The sequence below is a fragment of the Grus americana genome, chromosome 12 (genome assembly GCF_028858705.1).
Source record: "Grus americana isolate bGruAme1 chromosome 12, bGruAme1.mat, whole genome shotgun sequence".
NCBI lineage: Eukaryota > Metazoa > Chordata > Aves > Gruiformes > Gruidae > Grus > Grus americana.
This window is the reverse complement of record NC_072863.1, coordinates 23,101,050-23,117,858: the sequence shown is the minus strand read 5'-3', so window position 1 is coordinate 23,117,858 and position 16,809 is coordinate 23,101,050. Positions and strand designations below refer to the sequence as shown.

The window sequence follows — 16,809 nt, the reverse complement described above, 5'->3', positions numbered from 1 at the left end:
AGAGGTGGAGGGGGATGCTGAAGGGCTGAGGATTGATTTACTACCAACCTTCCCAGCCAGAGCCTTTCAGCTTGGGCTGCTCGGTGATCTTAGTGCCCGCTCTCATCTCCACCGCCCTTCGCTGTCCTCCGCTCTTTCTGCGGGAAGGGGCTGCTGAACTCCTGCTGACTTGTCTTGCAGGGACCCGGGTGGGCAAAACGCTGCCCCTTCCACCTCCGTGCTCCATCAGGATGCTCCTGAGACAAGGGGATCTTCCAGCCAAAAGCATCTGCCAAGTCCCTGAGGGTTTTTTCCCGGCTCTCTGCCTGCTCGGTGCGTGGCCCGGTGCCCGGTGCCCGTGAGAGGCAGGCGCTGCTCAGCTCGGCACTAGTGCGGGCACCATCCCTGCCCTGGCACTGCCCCGGCACCCCAGGCGAGATGCCTTCGTTGGAGGTGGGGAAGGGCACTGAGCTAGGAGAGAGACGACTGTTCATTTCTTAGAAACCCAGAGAAAAACAAACCCTCCTGGCCGGTCTCATTAAAAAGGCTCCGGACCTTCAGAACCAGGTGGAGGGGGGAAGAGCTAGAAAAAGCGCATCGGTGGCGCAAACTACTTGCAAAAACTTGAACTCGCCCTGGTCTCGGGCAGCAGTTCTGCCTGTTTCTGGTGTCGGAGGGCTGCATGCGCGGGGCAGCGCTTGCCTGCCAGAGCAGGCAGGGTGGAGAGGGGGGCAGACGGCCACGCTCCTGCTTTTGGCGGAGGTGAGCCTGAAGAGCCACGGGCATTTGCGCTTTGGGGCGTGGGCGTTCGTGCAGAAGTAACCCGGGTACCGCTCGTCCGTGTGCCGCGATCCTGGGCCGTGGCGCTGCTCCGTGGGACGGGGCACGGGCACACGCGGGCTCCGCTGATGAGCAGAGGGAAGCCTGGAGCTACAAGGTGGCTCGGGGCTGCTCCCCGTGCCTCGGGGACAGGAGGTTTGCAGAGCAGCCCAGCCTGTGAGCGAGGGCAGGACCAGAACTGGGACTGTGCAAAGGAAATTGGGCGGGAGCCAGATAAAAAAATGCCTCCTGATACTGGCTGAGGAGTTGTTTTTCACTTCTATTATTTCCTGGTCTGTGCACTAGGAGAGCAGGGTCAGCTGAGCCTGGAAATTGGTTTCCTCAGCACTCAGTGGCGCAGAGCAAGTGCAGGAGAGCGGGAGACGGTGTTTTGCTGGGGTCTCGCCAGTGGCGTCGGCAAGGCACTGGGGTGGGGAAACCAGGCAGAGAGAACCCGCACGGAGACGTGAGGTGTGCGGCTGGGATTTCCCAGGCCGTCCCTTGGATTCGCTTCAGCTTTGCTTCAGGCAGGAAGGTGGAATGTGCCATTTAGTCACGTTATTTCCCATGTTCGGCGGGGCGATGGTGCGTGCAGGCTCTGTTGGGTTCGCCTGGACCGGAGCTGGGCTGGGATAGCGACGGGGCATTCCTCCCTGGTTCGCGTCTGCTGGAGCGGGCAGAGCTCCGGTGCCGGTTCGCAGCTTCCGAGGCTGCTCCTTTAAGGCAAACCGCAGCTCGAGCAGCCGATGATTTCTAGATGATTTCTAACATGTGTTGGTTACATGATCTTCAGTCAGGAAGCGGCAGCCCCCCGGGAGGTGAAATCATTGCGTGCGGCTCAGGAAGGCTTTGCTAACCTCCCTGGTATGCTCTCTCAAGTGTTTGTCTTTCGATTTGAACTGATCAATTCCTCTGCTGAGATTTTTTTTTTTTTTTTTTTGCGGGGGGAAAACCACCTCTTCCCCATCACACCGTACTTCCGAGGCTCAGTGGGAAGGTCAGTGCTTCCCGCCGAGGTGCTGGGTCAGTTCACCTTCCTGACCAGGTCTGCCCCAACCCCCTGGGACCTCTGAGCCGGGCTCAGCTCTGCCCCTCTCCTGGGGGGGCAGGGACCCACCCCGCTCCCTTGGCCAGCCCCGTTCCACGGCCCAGCAAAGCCGGGGTGGCTCACGCATCCCCGGGGCAGTGCAACATCGCGCCTGGCAGCTGTCGCAGGAACGGGGGAAACGGGAGACTGCCAACGACGTGCCTTGGCCCTCTGTGCCTCAGTTTCCCTCTGTCTGGCACAGGCTCTCGGAGGGCCTTGCTTCCTGCGTGGTTTCCCAAGTGCTTGAGATCAACGGCCAGGTTGGACAACGCCTTGGTGTCTGCGCATCCCGGAGGGGTCCTGGGGAAAAGAAGAGCCTTTAAAAACCGAACTGGAGATGGATTTATGGGGACCGGGATGGAGACGTGGGATGGGGCAGGGTGGGCGACCTTCTTGTTGGCTGGGGCACCTCTACAAGGCCACCACAGAGGGGACGTTCCTGGGAGACGCGGTGCTCGAGTGGCCCGGTGCAGCACGGCTGAGTACTGACCTTGGCGCAGGTCTCGGTGGGGCCATGCCAGGTCCCCAGTGCCTCTCCCCTTCCTTTGGCAACCGGCGTGTGGCACTGGGATCACTTCGGGAACGAGAGGGGTGTTGGCTTGGCACGGATGCCAACGGCAAAACGCCCGGCGTCGGGACACGGGTCCCAGCTCCTGCAGCCAGTTTCAAGCTTTTCAAGAGTCAGAGTTATCTCTTGCCACAGGTTTCCGAGCAGAAGGTCACCATCCTGCATCAGGCAGGGGCTGAGAACCCCTGGAGATGGCCCTGGCAGCGCCGCTGCTGCCTGCAGCAAAGAGGGGTGGTTAAAGCCAGGTCTTCCGTGTCCTTCCCCACCCCGAGTACCAGTGGTTTCACAGCACCTTTAACTCATGGTGAAATCTGGAGGGACCCATCTGCGGCGGGGCGGTCTGCCAAGGAGCCGGCGAGTAGGTGGGCTGCTGCGGAGGGCGGTGGGTGGGAGAAGGGGCTGAGGGGGACAGGGGCGGGAGGAGGACACCTCTGGGTTTGCCCTCCGGCAATGTGGCTGTCACCTCATGACGGGCAGGCTGGGGACACACGGCCACTGGGCAGGATGCGGGCGCCTGCGGTGCCGGAGCTCGGAGGGGGTCACGGGGGGGGTGCAGCCAGGCCGGCTGAGGGACCGACGTGGCGGCCGCTTTCAGAAGAAATCAAGCCTCGATTCAGAAGGGGAAGAACTGAAGTATTTCAGCCCGGGGCTCGTGGTGCCCCTTCGCCCTCCCCGGGCACCTCGAGGCGAGGGCTGTGGGAGCACATGGCGCTGGTCGGTCCTGCTGTGGGGTCCCCCTCGGCAGCCGGGCTTGGGGACGGGGACGTGCCAGTGGCGCCGGATGGGGTGACCTGAACAGACGTGACTCAGCACCCCGACAGCCTGACTCAGCACCCCAGAAGTGCTGTCTGACAACGCCCAAGTGCTGGTGCCGCAGTAACTGATGCTGCAGGAACCGGGTGCCCCGTTCCTCCCTGGGATCGGCAGCTCCAATCTGAACCGGCAGAAAGTCTCCCCCCAGCAACCCCCAAAGTTTGCGTGATGGGAGGGATCTGTGTCTTTGAGAGACGTCCAGAGAAGCTCTTCTTTCTCAGCCGCATCCAAAATACGCCTCCGGAAAGGGAGCCCCAGGAAGGGGATGAGCAGGACGATGCAAGCCTGGCTCAGGACCGGTCCTGGGGGGTCCGCAGGCATCAGCACCCCACGGCTCTGGGGGGTCCGGCTGGGTCTGCCGGTTCGGGTCCGGCCGTGCCGATGCTGCAGAAAGGCTTGTGGAAGAGTTGGTTTAGGCTTTATGACCGGTCTTGCCTGTCTCACCCCTTCTGCCTTTGCTCCCACCTGACCCAGGCACACGCTTTGGCCCAATTCCTTGCCTCAGTTTCCCCACGGCCCCGTACCATACACAGCACCCTTTGCTGCCGTGCTGTAGTGCCACGCGGCAGTGTACGGACCACGGTCCCAGCGATCCGTTTAAATGGAGACTTGGCTTTTTCAGCCTCGTCCTTTCCCCTAAACTCACCTCCAGCTGCCCAGTTTGGGCCAGTCCCTCGGCCAGACCCACGCAGAGACCTTCAGTCTGACCTCCAAGAGGTCCCAAGGCCCTGCCCGCACACGCGGGCACGGGCACGCTGATGCGGACAGACAGCGTGTGCTCTGGCTCTGCGAGGCGCAGAGACCCTCCGCTTGCTTCCCGGGAATTTGGAGAGCTGTGCGAGCCGTGCGGGGGGCACCGGTCCGAGCGAAGCCGTGGTTGGGGCTGACTCAGAGCTTCCCACCACAGGTTTCCTGCTGGCTCAGGGTTTTTTCATGCCTTCCTCCCTCCTCCTCCCCAGAACTATCCAGCTCCTGGTGAGGATGCTGAGATACGTTTACTACCCGCAGAGCTGCGAGAGGCCCCTTCCCCTTGTCGAGGCAGCTCACGGGGGGAGCGCGTGCTCCCTGCCTCGCTATAGCTCAGTGGAAACACTTTCTGGGCCAGCCTCGCTCATTCGGGGTTGATGCACCCGGCTTCGAGCAGTGCCGAGGGGTGGTGGGTTTCGCCCCCTCCGCCTGCCCCCAGCCTGCGGTGAAGCTAAAGCATCCTTCGGGCTGCCCCGCTTCGTGCTGGCTGCGAGGGCAGGACGTCAGCCATGAGGACCGGCCTCCTCCCCCCCCATCACCCCCAGCCCTTGTCTGCCCCCCAGGTCACTCCTTGCTCGTCGGGGGAGCTGGGCCGGCTGCTCCAGCCCCACGCGTTGCCAGGTTAGGGCTGAGGCTGGGGGGGGACGGGGGGGGGGTCGCAGGACAAGTCGGCCTGGATGGGCACAAGCTGGCCCTCGCTGAGCAGCAGCTCCAGTCGCAGATGGAGAACTGGCGTGGGGCGGCCTCCTGCCATCCCGCGGGATCTGGGCCGGCTCGGCTCAGCTTCTGCTCGCGCAGCATGGCTCGGCCCCAGGGGCGGGAGGAAGGTGCCTCCGTCCTCGTCCTCGGGCTGCTCCTGCATCCCTGTTAGGCTGGGACACGACGCCTGGCTGCTCCTGGGCTGCAGAGGGTGAAAGGGAGCTCTGGGTTGTTTTGACTCATCGCTTGGGTTTTGCAACCTCCTGGCAAAGCAAAGCATCAAAAAAAAAAAAAAAAAAAAAAAGAGAAAGAAAAGAAAAGAAGAGGAAAGCGGACAGCCAGAGGCAGCCCAGCTGGGGTCCGGGTGCATCAGCTGCCTGTGTGGGCCCGTGCCTCCTGCTCCCGACCCCCACAGCCCCGCTTTCCGACTTCTCCCTCCCCAGCTGGCTCGGAACCGAGCCCCGGGGGCAGCCCAGCAGGAGGCATTGGGGCAGCCCCTCCGCGTCCTGCCGCCTTCCGCTCGCTGCTGCCCACGGCATCCTCCCGCACGGGGTTACACCCCCGCACCTCTCTGCCCGGAGGGAAGGCGTCTCGTGGTGCAGGGGAGGATGGATATAACGGCACCGGTTTCGAGGCTCTGGGTCCGTGGTGTGGCAGGCTGTGTGCCCGGGGGGGGTACGCGGGTGGTGCCCAAACCGCCCTCGGTCCCTTTCCTTCCAGGGACGCAGGCCTGGGAAAGGCTGTTTCCGTGATGCTCGGTGGGCAGCCTGGTTTCTGTGGAGCGGGAAGAGGAGAGAGATTCCAGCTGCTTTCAGCCTCCGGCCGCCTCGGGGCTCTGGGCTGGGCCAGCCTACGCCAAACTTTTTTCTCAGGAACCGGCTCGTTTTTAGCTTCCAAGCTTCAAGACCTCCACAACCAGCCCCGCCAGAAGTCGTGCACTGAGCGGCTTTGTCCTCTCTGCCTGTCTGGAGCAGCGGGCTGGCTGGAGACGCGTGGTGCCGTGACCGCCGGGACGCCCCCACAGCGGTGCCTGGTGGGGCCCTGGGGAGCCCCAGGCTTGGGCTGGGGCGTTGAGCGGGGACGTGCGCCCGCGCTGGCGCTGTTCCTCACCCGCATCCGTCTGGCCGAGAGCATGCTGGCCGTCCTCACGGCCCTTCCCGACCTGCGGGCCGGTGGTGGGACCTGGAGGTAGCTGGGGTGGAGAGCCAAGGGGTGGCGAGAGAGGGAAAGGAGGAGCAGGGGGGCTCTGGGATCCGTGGGAGCAGGGCTGCTCCTGCTTTGCTGGTGGGAGTTTGTTAGCTTGGCAGCGGAAGGATGGATGGGTGGGTGGGTGAGTGGATGGGTGGGTGGATGGATGGGTGGATGGGTGGGTGGATGGGTGGGTGGGTGGGTGAGTGGGTGGGTGGGTGGGTGAGTGGATGGGTGGGTGGGTGGATGGATGGATGGATGGGTGGATGGCGAAGACTGTGGCCAGCCCCATAAAGCCACAGACCAGCAAGCTTTACATCCCCGGGGAGGGATGCAGAGCCCTAACGCTGCCGACCCAGCAGCACCCTGTGTAACATCACAAGATGGACTGCTAGCTCCCGAGACACGCGCGCCCCGGCCAGGAGCATCCCCAGGCTCCAGCGGGGGACGAAGGGCCAGTTTCTGCCTGCAGCTCCTTGTGTTGGGCTCCTTCATCCCAACTCTTCCGCTTGCCGCCTCCGACAGCTGATCTTCTCGCTCCCTCTAGCGGGACGGTTACGTGGCCTCCCTGCCTGGGCACGCACGCCCACGCTTCTCCTCTTGCTCACACTTCTCCTCTTGCGTCTCGATGTCTTCCTGGAGATCTTCCTCTGGCCACGCTGGGTCCGGTCCCGGGTCTGGCCCCCCCTCTCCTCCCTGCAGCCCCGCTCCCCTCGCTGCTCCCAGTGCGCAGTCCGGTTCCCACCAAGGGAGCAGAGCATCCTCCAGACGACACCCCGACAGCCTGGGTTTTATTGCGCACAGGCGGCTGCCAGAGGTGTGGATTCGTGACCGGGGCAGATCCAAGCTTCCTGTTTCCAGCTGCAGCCACATCCCAGCCGCTCTCCTCCAGCGCAGGAACGCTGGTTAACCCCTCGTGGGACAAGCAGCTCGGAGAGCTGACCCTGATAACGCACCGCTCCCCAGCCCCTGCCAGGACCCACGCTTTCTGCGGGGATTTTTTCAGCAGTTTGTCCCTACTCGGGCTGCGCGTTACTTGGTGCTCGCTCGGTGCGTATTCACTTTGCGCACGCTCGGTCTCTGCCTAGTCACTTTGCGCAGCGGTTTGTGCGTATCCAGGTCGTGCAGCAGGTTGTTGCAAATTTAGTTTGAGCAGCAGGTTTGTGCAGCACAATTGTGCGTATTCAGTTGGTGCAGCAGATTCTCGCGACGCTTTTGTGCAGCACGTTTGTGCACATTCAGTTTGTGCAGCAGCTTTGTGCGTAGCCAGAGTACCTTACCCGGTTAGAGAACCTTAGCCAGTCAGAGCAGCACATGGGGGCACATCGGAAGGTCCCCCCCACCCCAGCACCCACCCTCCACCGCTGCAGGCGTTGGGAGGGGACGGAGGGGACCCAGCCGTGGCGGCTGTTGGGTTCATTGTGTTGTGAAGTTGCTCGGGGCTGGGAACGGACGCCGAGGTGGTGTCTGAACCTGCCTTCCGCAGGAAGCAATGCTGCACGGGGGGCGGTTCTTGAACTGGTTTGGCTCAGTCCTTGTATGTATATATATGTGTATGTCCTTATATGTATATATATGTATGTGTCCTTATATGTATATATATGTATGTGTCCTTATATGTGTATATATGTGTATGTCCTTGTATGTATATATATGTGTATGTCCTTATATGTGTATATATATGTATGTGTCCTTATATGTATATATATGTATGTGTCCTTATGTGTGTATATATGTGTATGTGTCCTTATATGTGTATATATGTGTATGTCCTCATATGTGTATATATGTGTATGTCCTCGTATGTGTATATATGTGTATGTCCTCGTATGTGTATATATATGTGTATGTGTCCTTATATGTATATATATGTATGTGTCCTCATATGTGTATATATGTGTATGTCCTCGTATGTGTATATATGTGTATGTCCTTGTATGTATGTATATGTGTATGTCCTTATATATATAGATGTATGTGTCCTTGTATGTGTATATATATGCGTATGTCCTCTCGCACAGCCCTGCCCCGTGCTGGAAGGCTGCTCCGGCAAAATACGAACCCCCCATTCCTTGTTGCTGCCTGGGCTCCTTCGCCTGCCCTCGCAGTCCTGCACAGGCCCCAGCCCGGGATATGTCGGTGCCGGGGACACGTCGGTGCCGGGGACACGTCGGTGCTGGGGACATGTCGGTGCCAGCGATGTGCCGATGCTGGGGATATGTCGGTGATGGGGATATGTCGGCACCAGGGACACATTGGTGCCCAGGGCATGTCGGTGCCGGGGATACACCGGTGCCAGGGACACGTCGGTGCTGGGGACATGCCGATGCTGGGGACATGCCGATGCCGGGGACATGTTGGTGCTGGGGATATATCAGTGCTGGGGATATGTCGGCGCCAGGGACACGTTGGTGCCCGGGGCATGTTGGTGCTGGGGATACACCGGTGCGAGGGACACGTCGGTGCCGGGGACATGTCGGTGCTGCTCTCCCAGCGCCCGTTCCGACCTGGCGTTTGGGTGTTTCGCACCCCACAGACAGAGCGGGGAGGCGAGGGGCGGCCGGAGGCATCGCACTGGGGCTGCTTTCCTGCGCGCTGAGTTTGGCGGCCCTGGGAAGGAGAGGAGAGGGGAGGAGGAGAGGAAGAGGAGGAGAGGAGGAGAAGGAGGAGAGGAAGAGGAGGAGGAGGAGAGGAAGAAGGGCCGGGCCGGGGAGCCAGGAGCCAGACCCGTGGCCGGCCCTGCCCTGACCCTTCCTGCTGCGTGGAGCGGTTCCCCGGCCCCGCGGGATTCCCACGGCCGTGGCCGCTGCAGCGTGGGGCGGGACCAGCTCCGCCGCGCCGGCTCCCGAGCAGCCCGGGGCTGGGGGGACACCCGGCCAAGGTCACCCGGCTGAGCGACAGCGGCAAAAGCCGGGGGGGGGAGGAGGAGGAGGAGGAGGAGGCGGAGGCGCTGCAGGACCAGCGGCCCCGGTCCCACCCCCCCGCTTCCCCCCCGCCCCGCCGGGACCGTCCCGGTGCCTCGTGCGGAGCCGCCTCCCTCCGGGCCCGCAGATGTTGCTCGTTGTTCTCCTCCTCCTCCTCTTCCTCCTCGCCTGCCCCGGCAGCTCGGCAGCCGGGCTGGGCATCACAGGCAAGTCTCTACCCCCGGGGGGGGGGTATGGGGGCTCTCCGGGACCCCCCGGCGCTGGGGACGCGGCTGGGCTCTCGCGTGGGTGGGTGGTCACGCTGCAGGGGTGCCCGTGGATCTAGCACCGCGCGTTTTGGGGTGTTTTGCTGGCTTGTGAAGAGTTGGGAGCTGCAGCCGGAGCTCCCCGGTGGCAGGAGTGCCCGGGGGGGGCTGCACCGAGCCGAGCCTCCCCCCGGCCTTCAGGGGTGCAGGAAATCTTTCCGGGCCCCTTTTATGAGCAGCAAAGGCGAGTGCCAGGCTTGGGCGCTCCTTCACCCCGTCCGTTCCCCAGACAAAAGCTTTTCAGGGAAGACTGAGAAGGGCTTGCAGGCTTTCCCGTCTCTTAGCGCGATTTCTTGGCAGTGATCCGACGGGAAGGCGCTGGTGCGCGGTGGGGGCTCCCTTAGCTCGGTCACCCCTGGGTTTGTGCCCTGGTAGAGTGGGAGGGAGGAAAAGGGCTCCCCGGGTGGGACCTGGGAGCAGTCGGCTCTCCCGCCGTCCCCGGGAGCGGTGGCCGACCTCGGGTACGAGCCACTGGAGCCGTGCGGACGCAGAGCCGACCGTTCCGGCACGCGACTGCGCTCCTCAGGTGTGAGCTACGAAGGGAGCTCGTAGGCAACCATCGGGACCTCCTGCTTTTCCGTGTCGCTGCTTAAAGCCAGAAATAATTCAGTCCCCAGCGCCGCTGTTTGCAGAGCGGTTGGACCAGGGAGGGTTTCTGCGGCCACCTCCCAGGTGGATGAAGTTGAATCGTGGTAGCCGTAGAGTGAGACCTGATTTCTTTTTCAGCCCGCACGCTTTCTCCATGCTACTCCGCTGACCTCAGGCCAGCATCGGAGAGACTCGTCTCGGCCGTGGGCTGCACTGTGCTTTTGACGATCCCACCGCTGAAGGCCAGCAAAGTTGTCTCCTGGGAATACAAAACCGGCCCGCAGGAAGGCGTCATTGTCAATTATGCTTTCGATAGACCCGCCAACACGTCTCGTCCCTACGAGAATCGCACGAGGTTCAACGAAACGGACTTCTCGCTGCAGATCGTGCTGCAGCGGGAAGACGACCAGCTGTACCGGTTCAGGTCCGAGTCAGAGGCCACGGGCTGGTTCCAGCTCCGCGTTGTCGGTGAGTGACGAGATAACCAACCCTCCACCGCGGCCGGGGAGCTTGAATCGCTGTGGAGGAAGGTGCTCTGGGTCTGGCACCCGGGGATGCACGGGTTTGAATGCTGACAGTCACTCCGTCTCTCCCAGAACCGCTGTCCGAGCCAGAAATTGTGGGCAACTCGTCAGTGAAGGCAGGAGGCAACACCAAACTGGTTTGCAAAGTCCTGGAAGGGAAGGCAGACTTCTACTGGTGGAAGAAAAACGGGGAGCTGCTGCTGGGAAGCGACCACATCCAGTTCATTGACAACACCACCCTGTGCATCGTTAAAGCGTCGATGAACGACAGCGGCTACTACGCTTGCGTGGTCCGCAACGCAGTCAGCCAGAATGAAACCTCCTTCCTGCTCCACGTCCAGAGTAAGTGGGGGTTTCTTCCTGATGCCCAGGAAAAGAAACAGGGGAAATAGCCCAAAAATCCTATCTCCTTGCCCTGCGCCTCCATGTCCCTGTGCTGGTGGCAGGGTTTTGCTTGGAGGGTGTGGGCAGGGGGTTAAATTGGGTCTGGCCCCAGAGACTGCGCACCCTCTCCTTTTGCAGACGCTGCGAACGTGGTGCTGCCCGTGATCCTGGCGTGTGTTGTCGTCGGCTCGCTCGCAGGTGAGTGCTGGGGCTGGCTTTGCCCGGGCTCTTTGGCCAGCGCTGCGTTGCTGGTGCAGGTGCTGCACGCCACAGGGGATGGGGCGAGCGGGTCCGCGCTGGCCGGCGTGGCACGTCCGTGCCGGGACCTGGGTTTCCCACCCAGGCGTCCTGTGGGCAGGGGCTGGCGCTTTGGCACTGCCGTCATTTCGAGCAGGGTGTCCCCGATCCGAGGAGATAATTTTGTCCTCCGTTGCCTTCCCTTGCCTCCCTGCTCCCAGACACGGGAGGGAAAGTTGTCGTGAAAACCCCTCCTGCGTGTCCAGAACAGGAGGATTATGCTTTACTTTCCTTATCCGGGTCAATTCCCGACAAAGTCCCGTGGGCACCGAGGGAAGTTGCACATCCCTTCTAGGGTAACGGCACCGAACCCCCCCACCGCGCTCTGCTGTGCTTTTCTGCCCACAGAAGGGAAACTGCTTCCTTACTCAGTGGTCTTGCTTTTCCTCCTTTTTTGGAGCTGGAGAGCATTTCTTCCGGCCCATCCCCAGTCCCTGGCAAAGTGGGGATTTTAATTCTCAGATTGCCAACTGCAAACTTGGAAGGGGGAGGGGAAAAAAAAAAAAAAAAAAAAAAGGAATGCCCAAGTCTGGACGTGAGAAGAGGATCTGGCAGTCTAAAATAGAAGTGGGAGGTTCTCCCTAGGTGATTTATATGTATGTTTTGCTATTGCACAAAGTTTTCAGGTTTTTCCTGTGAAAAGCCTCCAGGCGCTGGGTAGGTGCTGGAAAAGCTCATCGGTGTGTTCCTGCTCTCGTCATCCCCGGGACACTCCCCGTGTACCTGCTCACACGTGGCCAGCGCTGGTGGCCGGCTCTGCTCCCCGGCCATCGGCCGGGCTGGGGCCATCGGCGCCTGTGGGGCGGCACGGAGATGGGCAGGGGTGCCTTCCTCCAGACCCCAAACACGTCCCGCCCGAGCGTTGCCACGCGTTGACCGAGCACCATCCCTTGGGCGTTTAACGGAGACGATGCTGGTTTGTCCCCAGGTGTCTTTGTCTGGTGCAGGAGAAGGGACCGCCCGTGTCGCAGCGGCTGTCGGTAAGGTGAGCCTCTCTTGGGGGTGGCCCTGCTCCTCCAGCCGTAGCCACAAGCCAAAATTTCTTGTTGGCTGGACCTGAGTAAGCCGGACAGGCGGGAGGGCTCGGCGTCCTTCGCCGGCCTCTCCTTGCAGACGTGAGAGGCAGCCGAGGGGCTGCTCTCCTCGCTCCGGGGGCTCCGAGGATTTTCTGCCCCCCCTGTTTAGTCCCCACTGGGATTTGCTCTGGAAATATGCTTGTTTCCCCCGGCCAGGGCCCGATGCTGCCGGTTATCTCCGGCAAAGCAGGCACCGGGCAGCCCTGGGCAGCGGGAGCGCAGGCTCTCCGGCAGCGGGGAACCTCGGAGCTCCTCCTGGTCCTGTCCTCCCTCTACGCTGGCTTTTTAATTCCCCTCGCACGTTTTCTGAAGCCGGGTGTACTGGGGTAATAAGTGGCGGTCCTGTCCCAACTATCCCGGTGCAAAAGCAGGCAAAAACCCGCACCCTGTTTCTGGGGAGAGCAGCATCTTGTTCAGCTTCTCCCGTGCACGTCCGCGGCTCAGACGGGGCCAAACCCGGGTTTCCAGGAACGCTTCCCAGACTGGTGTGAACCAGGCTGCAGCAGCCTCTGGGATGGAGCAGATGCAGACGATGTGCAGATCCTTAATGGGTGGGGGTTTGGGTTTTTTTTTTCAATTCACCAAAGGGCTCCGGGGGTTTCTGGGAAGTGAGTGATTCTCGAAATCTTGGTGCTTGCTCGCTCTATGTGACCACAAAAAACTTGGGCTGTTAACTGAGGCTTCCTGGAGGGTGAGGACAAGGATGTGATCCCCGAGGTTGGAAAACCCCGTCCCACGTTGCGTCCAGTCAAAAATAAGAGAGGTCTCGGCTGTCTCGTGCAGCCGGGTCTCAGACAACACCTCCCAGAGATCAGTTGGCCGAGGTGGCTCCTGAAATTTGGAGCAGAGCACAAGTCCAGACCTCAGCACCGCCCGAGACCTGCGGTGAGCGGCAGGTGGAGACGGCTCGGATGGAGACCTCTCCTCTCCTTGCAGGTAGAGAGCTTGAGCGGCTGCGCCCTTGCTGCCTTCCCCCACGGTGCTGGTGGTGGATGCTGCCTGGGGAGCGCCGGACGTCCGATGCTGTCCCAGCCTCTTCTGAGCTCATCTCTGAATTGCTCAAGCTGCCAAAACCCACAAACGCTTTTCTCGTAAAACACTGGCTCGGACTATTTCTGTGTCATCCCGCCCTTGCCCGGGGCCCCTTGCCCAGCCCTGGGGGAGGAGGTGGGCATGGCCGTGCTCCAGAGCTCCTTACCCCTCCTGGCTTTCTCCAGCGGCCGTGGGGGGCGAGAGCTTGGGGGGGGGGGGGCTGATGGCTCTGGAAAGAGCCCCCATCACCGCCGGACAAACGCGTGGTCCTGGGGCTGCCGGGCAGTGCCGCGGTGCCAGCCCCTGCCTCCCCAGGGCTCCTCGCCCTGTGCCGCTGGGCTTGGGACTCGCCTGTGGTCAGGGGCTGCTGCTGTGGGGCTTCTACTCGTTTTGGCCCTCGGAGGGAGGAAAAAGGGGCAGGATTTTGCTGTTGTGTGCACTGGGGAGTCCAGGAGATGAGTGGAGCCAGTGGAAGGCGGCAGGGGATTGGCAGGGTCCGTTCAGACCTCTCAAATTTACGGGACAAACGCACTCTGTGATTTAAACTTTATTTGATGAGCTCATTAAGAAATATTAGAAAGAAACACAACAAACAGGGGCTCAATGCCCTTTTGCCCAGGCTAGTCTATCGAGTTAATTCACTTACCCTTCGGGTCGTACGGTTTCATAACTTACAACCCGTGACTCTTCATGTCCTGCGCCTATGAGCAAAAGAAAAGACTTGGTTACCTGGCCGATGGTGAGGGCGCTCGTCCTTCCTCCTCCATCGCGGTGCGGTGTCTGAGAGCCTGGGCAGTCCCGCTGCTGTTGGATCCGCTTCAGAAGCTTTTTGGGTGAGCTGATGCTTTATAGCCTCCGGCTTGGCGGTTTGGTCTATACCATTTCCCTAAGTTGGTGGATTCCGAGGAAACCGCCAGACAGAAGGTCATGGCTGCCGCAGACAGCAAGTTGCAGGCGATCGTGGCTGCGTCACGGCCCTTCAGCTCTTCCTGCCTACGCGGTGCTCTGGGCTTGACCGAAAGGCGCTGCTCCCAGTGTAGGTCAGGCCTTGGCATGAGCTGGGTTGGCCAAAATCTAGGCAGGAGTTGAGTGAGCGGTCACGGGGATGGAGGAGCAGCAAAGCAGTTCTGTTTCAGAAAGCGAACCCCAAAGAATCCCCTGCGGCCGTCTGCGTCAGAGCCACGACGCAGCCTGGCGTGGCCGACCTAGGGGTGCTCCCCAGCCCGTCTCTTCTGTCCTCCAGCCTTGGGCTCCGGCGGGATTTGGGGACGTCCCCTCCTCTTCCAAGCCCTGGCCGCCTGGCTCGCGCGCGTGCCGATGGGAGCTCGTCCTGCCCTTTTGCCGCTCCTGCGGGTGACGGTGGACTTGGTCTGGTTTGACGTGGCCAGGGCAGCCCTGCTTCCAGCCCCTCGTCCTCTCGCCTCCCTTCCCCGGGCCGTTCTGCAAAGCTCTCCTGGGCTTTGCTTGGGGAGGGGTCCTCCTCCTCCCTGTAGCTCCCATTTCGTAACCTGGGGGCACAACTGGCACCTTCACCCTGGAGAAAACTGGATGCTGGACCTCCCCAAGTGCCTTGCTGACCGTCGGGTCGGGGCGTTGCACCCATCTGTCATTCTGGTGGGGACACCCCCAGGTCCAGCACCCTGTCTGAGCCGGTCCCCAGCACCTCTGCGCGGGCAGGCGTTTTGGGTGCCCCGGTCTAGCTGCTGGATGGTCGCTCCTCTCCCAGAGCAGCTGATGGCTTGGGGACCCCTCCTCGCTCCCAGCCAACGGAGAGCGGTCCGGTGGATGTTTCTGCTGCTGGGTCTCGCTGCGGAGCAGAGGGTTTTCTGGCCGGGGGAGCGGTGGGCTCCCCTCTCCTCGGAGCTATCCCTTCTCTGTGGAGGATAGGAGTGCCCCAGGAGAGGCTCAGATCTGCCCCGGGGCAGTCGCTGAGCTGCTGCCCTTGCTCTTTGCGGGGCAAATAAATAGGAAAATCACGGCAGAGCGAACTGGCTCGTGGCTTGAGCGCCTTGGCCGCCGCCTGCTCACCCTGCTCTGGCAGCGTAGCTCTGTGCCGGGGAGATAACCAGGATATAAAGGGGCCAGCAGCAAAGGGCCGCCCCCCCCGCCCGGGATTTCATGTTGCAATTAAAGCATTAAAGGAAGCAGAGCAGTTTGGGTGGAGTGAACTAGATTTCCAGCTCAGTTTTAAGCTGCAACGCGGGTTGTCACGTTCCCTGTTGCACTTGGAGGTATGCAACGAATGCTGCCGCTTGTTTTACAAAAAATACTTTTCTAAACTTTTTGGAGAGTTGTCTGTAAACCATTTTGGAGACATTGTGTTATTTTTAACGTCTGTCGCTACTAATAAAAGTGCGTGTGTTATCCCAGTTGATGCTGTCGTGATCTTCAGGGGTGGAAATATCCCCGCGCGGGTGTCTAAAGCCTGCGGTACGGAGGGGTGCGCGCTCCCCGGGCCAGACCCTGCCCGGGCTTCAGGCTTTGGTGCTGGGTTGGAGCTGGGGACAGACCTTGGGGGTGCTGGACTCACCCCCGATGGGTGTCCGGCTCTGCGGGAAGAGCCACCGCGCTCGGGGAGGGCACTGGCTACGGCTGGGGGGCTCCTGCATCCCCCTCCCCTCCCTCGCCCGGGCAGCCCGGCTCCTCCCGTGGCGGTCGCAGCTTGGGGGACTGAGCTGGGCTTAAACCCGGCCCCGTAACGTTGCCCCGAAGCCGGGTGAGGGTATTTCTAGCCCGTATCGGTTCCCTGGGTCACCGGGACCCGCCGCAGTCCCAGGGGGAGGTGGACTGTGAGATGCCACCCCGGGGAGGGGGACAGGGTCGGAGATGCCCCCGGGGTTCGCCCTGCGGGTGCTTTTTGGGGAGGTTTATCTGGTGGCCTCTGTATGCAGGTTTATGTGCTGGTAATCAGAAAAGCCTCCTCTAGGCTGTAGGAAATACTTCCGTGCGTTGTAACGGCTAAATCCGGTGGGAAAAATAGCCTTTGGGAAAGACAGAAGGTGTTTGCAGCGTTGAAATGTGCCCTGAGTAGAGAGATCCCGGCGTGTCAGACCCCTGGGACGTACCTGGCAGCGTCCATCCCCTCTGCGTCCTCCTGCTTCTGCCTTCCTGTCCTCCCTCGGGCGTCTCTTCCCCCTCCCTGGGAAGCCTTGGCACCGTAACGCGCCGGACACCTAATTAGCAAAGCTGTTCGCAAAAGACCGTGCAATTTAATCGTTTTGCTGTAGCAGCGTGGAGAAAAAAAAAATCTGACCCGAGCAGCAGAAGCGTTTTGGCGTGCTCAAGTTTGGCAAGCAAGCAAATTACCGCTGCTAAGGCGAGTGTGTAGTTCAAGTTACTACAGAATTACTCCCAGGAAAGCAAGTAGATGTTTATATGGCAGGCTGCTACCGAGCTCACCGCTGCTAAAGCGGCAAGTATCTGCAGATCAGTAGTGGAAGTACGTACACCTGTGATGAATTTCCTACGTGAATACCTCCGTGTAGGTATTACTCGAAACGTTACCAGCATGCTGCTCATCAAACCGCTCCCAGGAGCGAGGCCGGTCGATGATGCACAAAGTCTCTGTGCGTGGATGAGCCGTGTCAGGGAATTGGGGTCCCGTCTCGCGTGGAGAAATTCGTGCAGGGACAGGCTCCATTTTGGGTAGAAAGCGAGTAATTTTTATACCATAGTGACGTGAGGGGGCGTAGGACACCACTCTTTGGAGCGGTTGGTTCTGTTTCGCCCGGAACAGCCCACGGATGATGGTGTTTCCTATTTTTCTCAGACCGATTTTT

At 61.0% G+C, this 16,809-nt stretch overlaps 1 protein-coding gene across 3 annotated transcripts in view; it reads left to right on the top strand.

The window, feature by feature from the left end:
- LOC129211724 (uncharacterized) overlaps nucleotides 1-15,399 on the top strand; it is a 31,710-nt gene extending 16,311 nt beyond the window's left edge. The window contains exons 1-6 of one of the 3 annotated variants that reach the window (XM_054839287.1): nucleotides 8,605-9,030; nucleotides 9,856-10,185; nucleotides 10,314-10,583; nucleotides 10,764-10,823; nucleotides 11,851-11,907; nucleotides 12,935-15,399. In XM_054839287.1, coding sequence (XP_054695262.1) covers nucleotides 8,952-9,030; nucleotides 9,856-10,185; nucleotides 10,314-10,583; nucleotides 10,764-10,823; nucleotides 11,851-11,906 — 795 coding nt within the window. In that variant the 5' untranslated portion in view covers nucleotides 8,605-8,951 and the 3' untranslated portion in view covers nucleotide 11,907; nucleotides 12,935-15,399. Of the gene's footprint in view, nucleotides 1-8,604; nucleotides 9,031-9,855; nucleotides 10,186-10,313; nucleotides 10,584-10,763; nucleotides 10,824-11,850; nucleotides 11,908-12,934 lie in introns of those variants that run through there. The other 2 variants (XM_054839286.1, XM_054839284.1) reach the window with 2 other exon arrangements.
- Nucleotides 15,400-16,809: the final 1,410 nt, after the last annotated feature.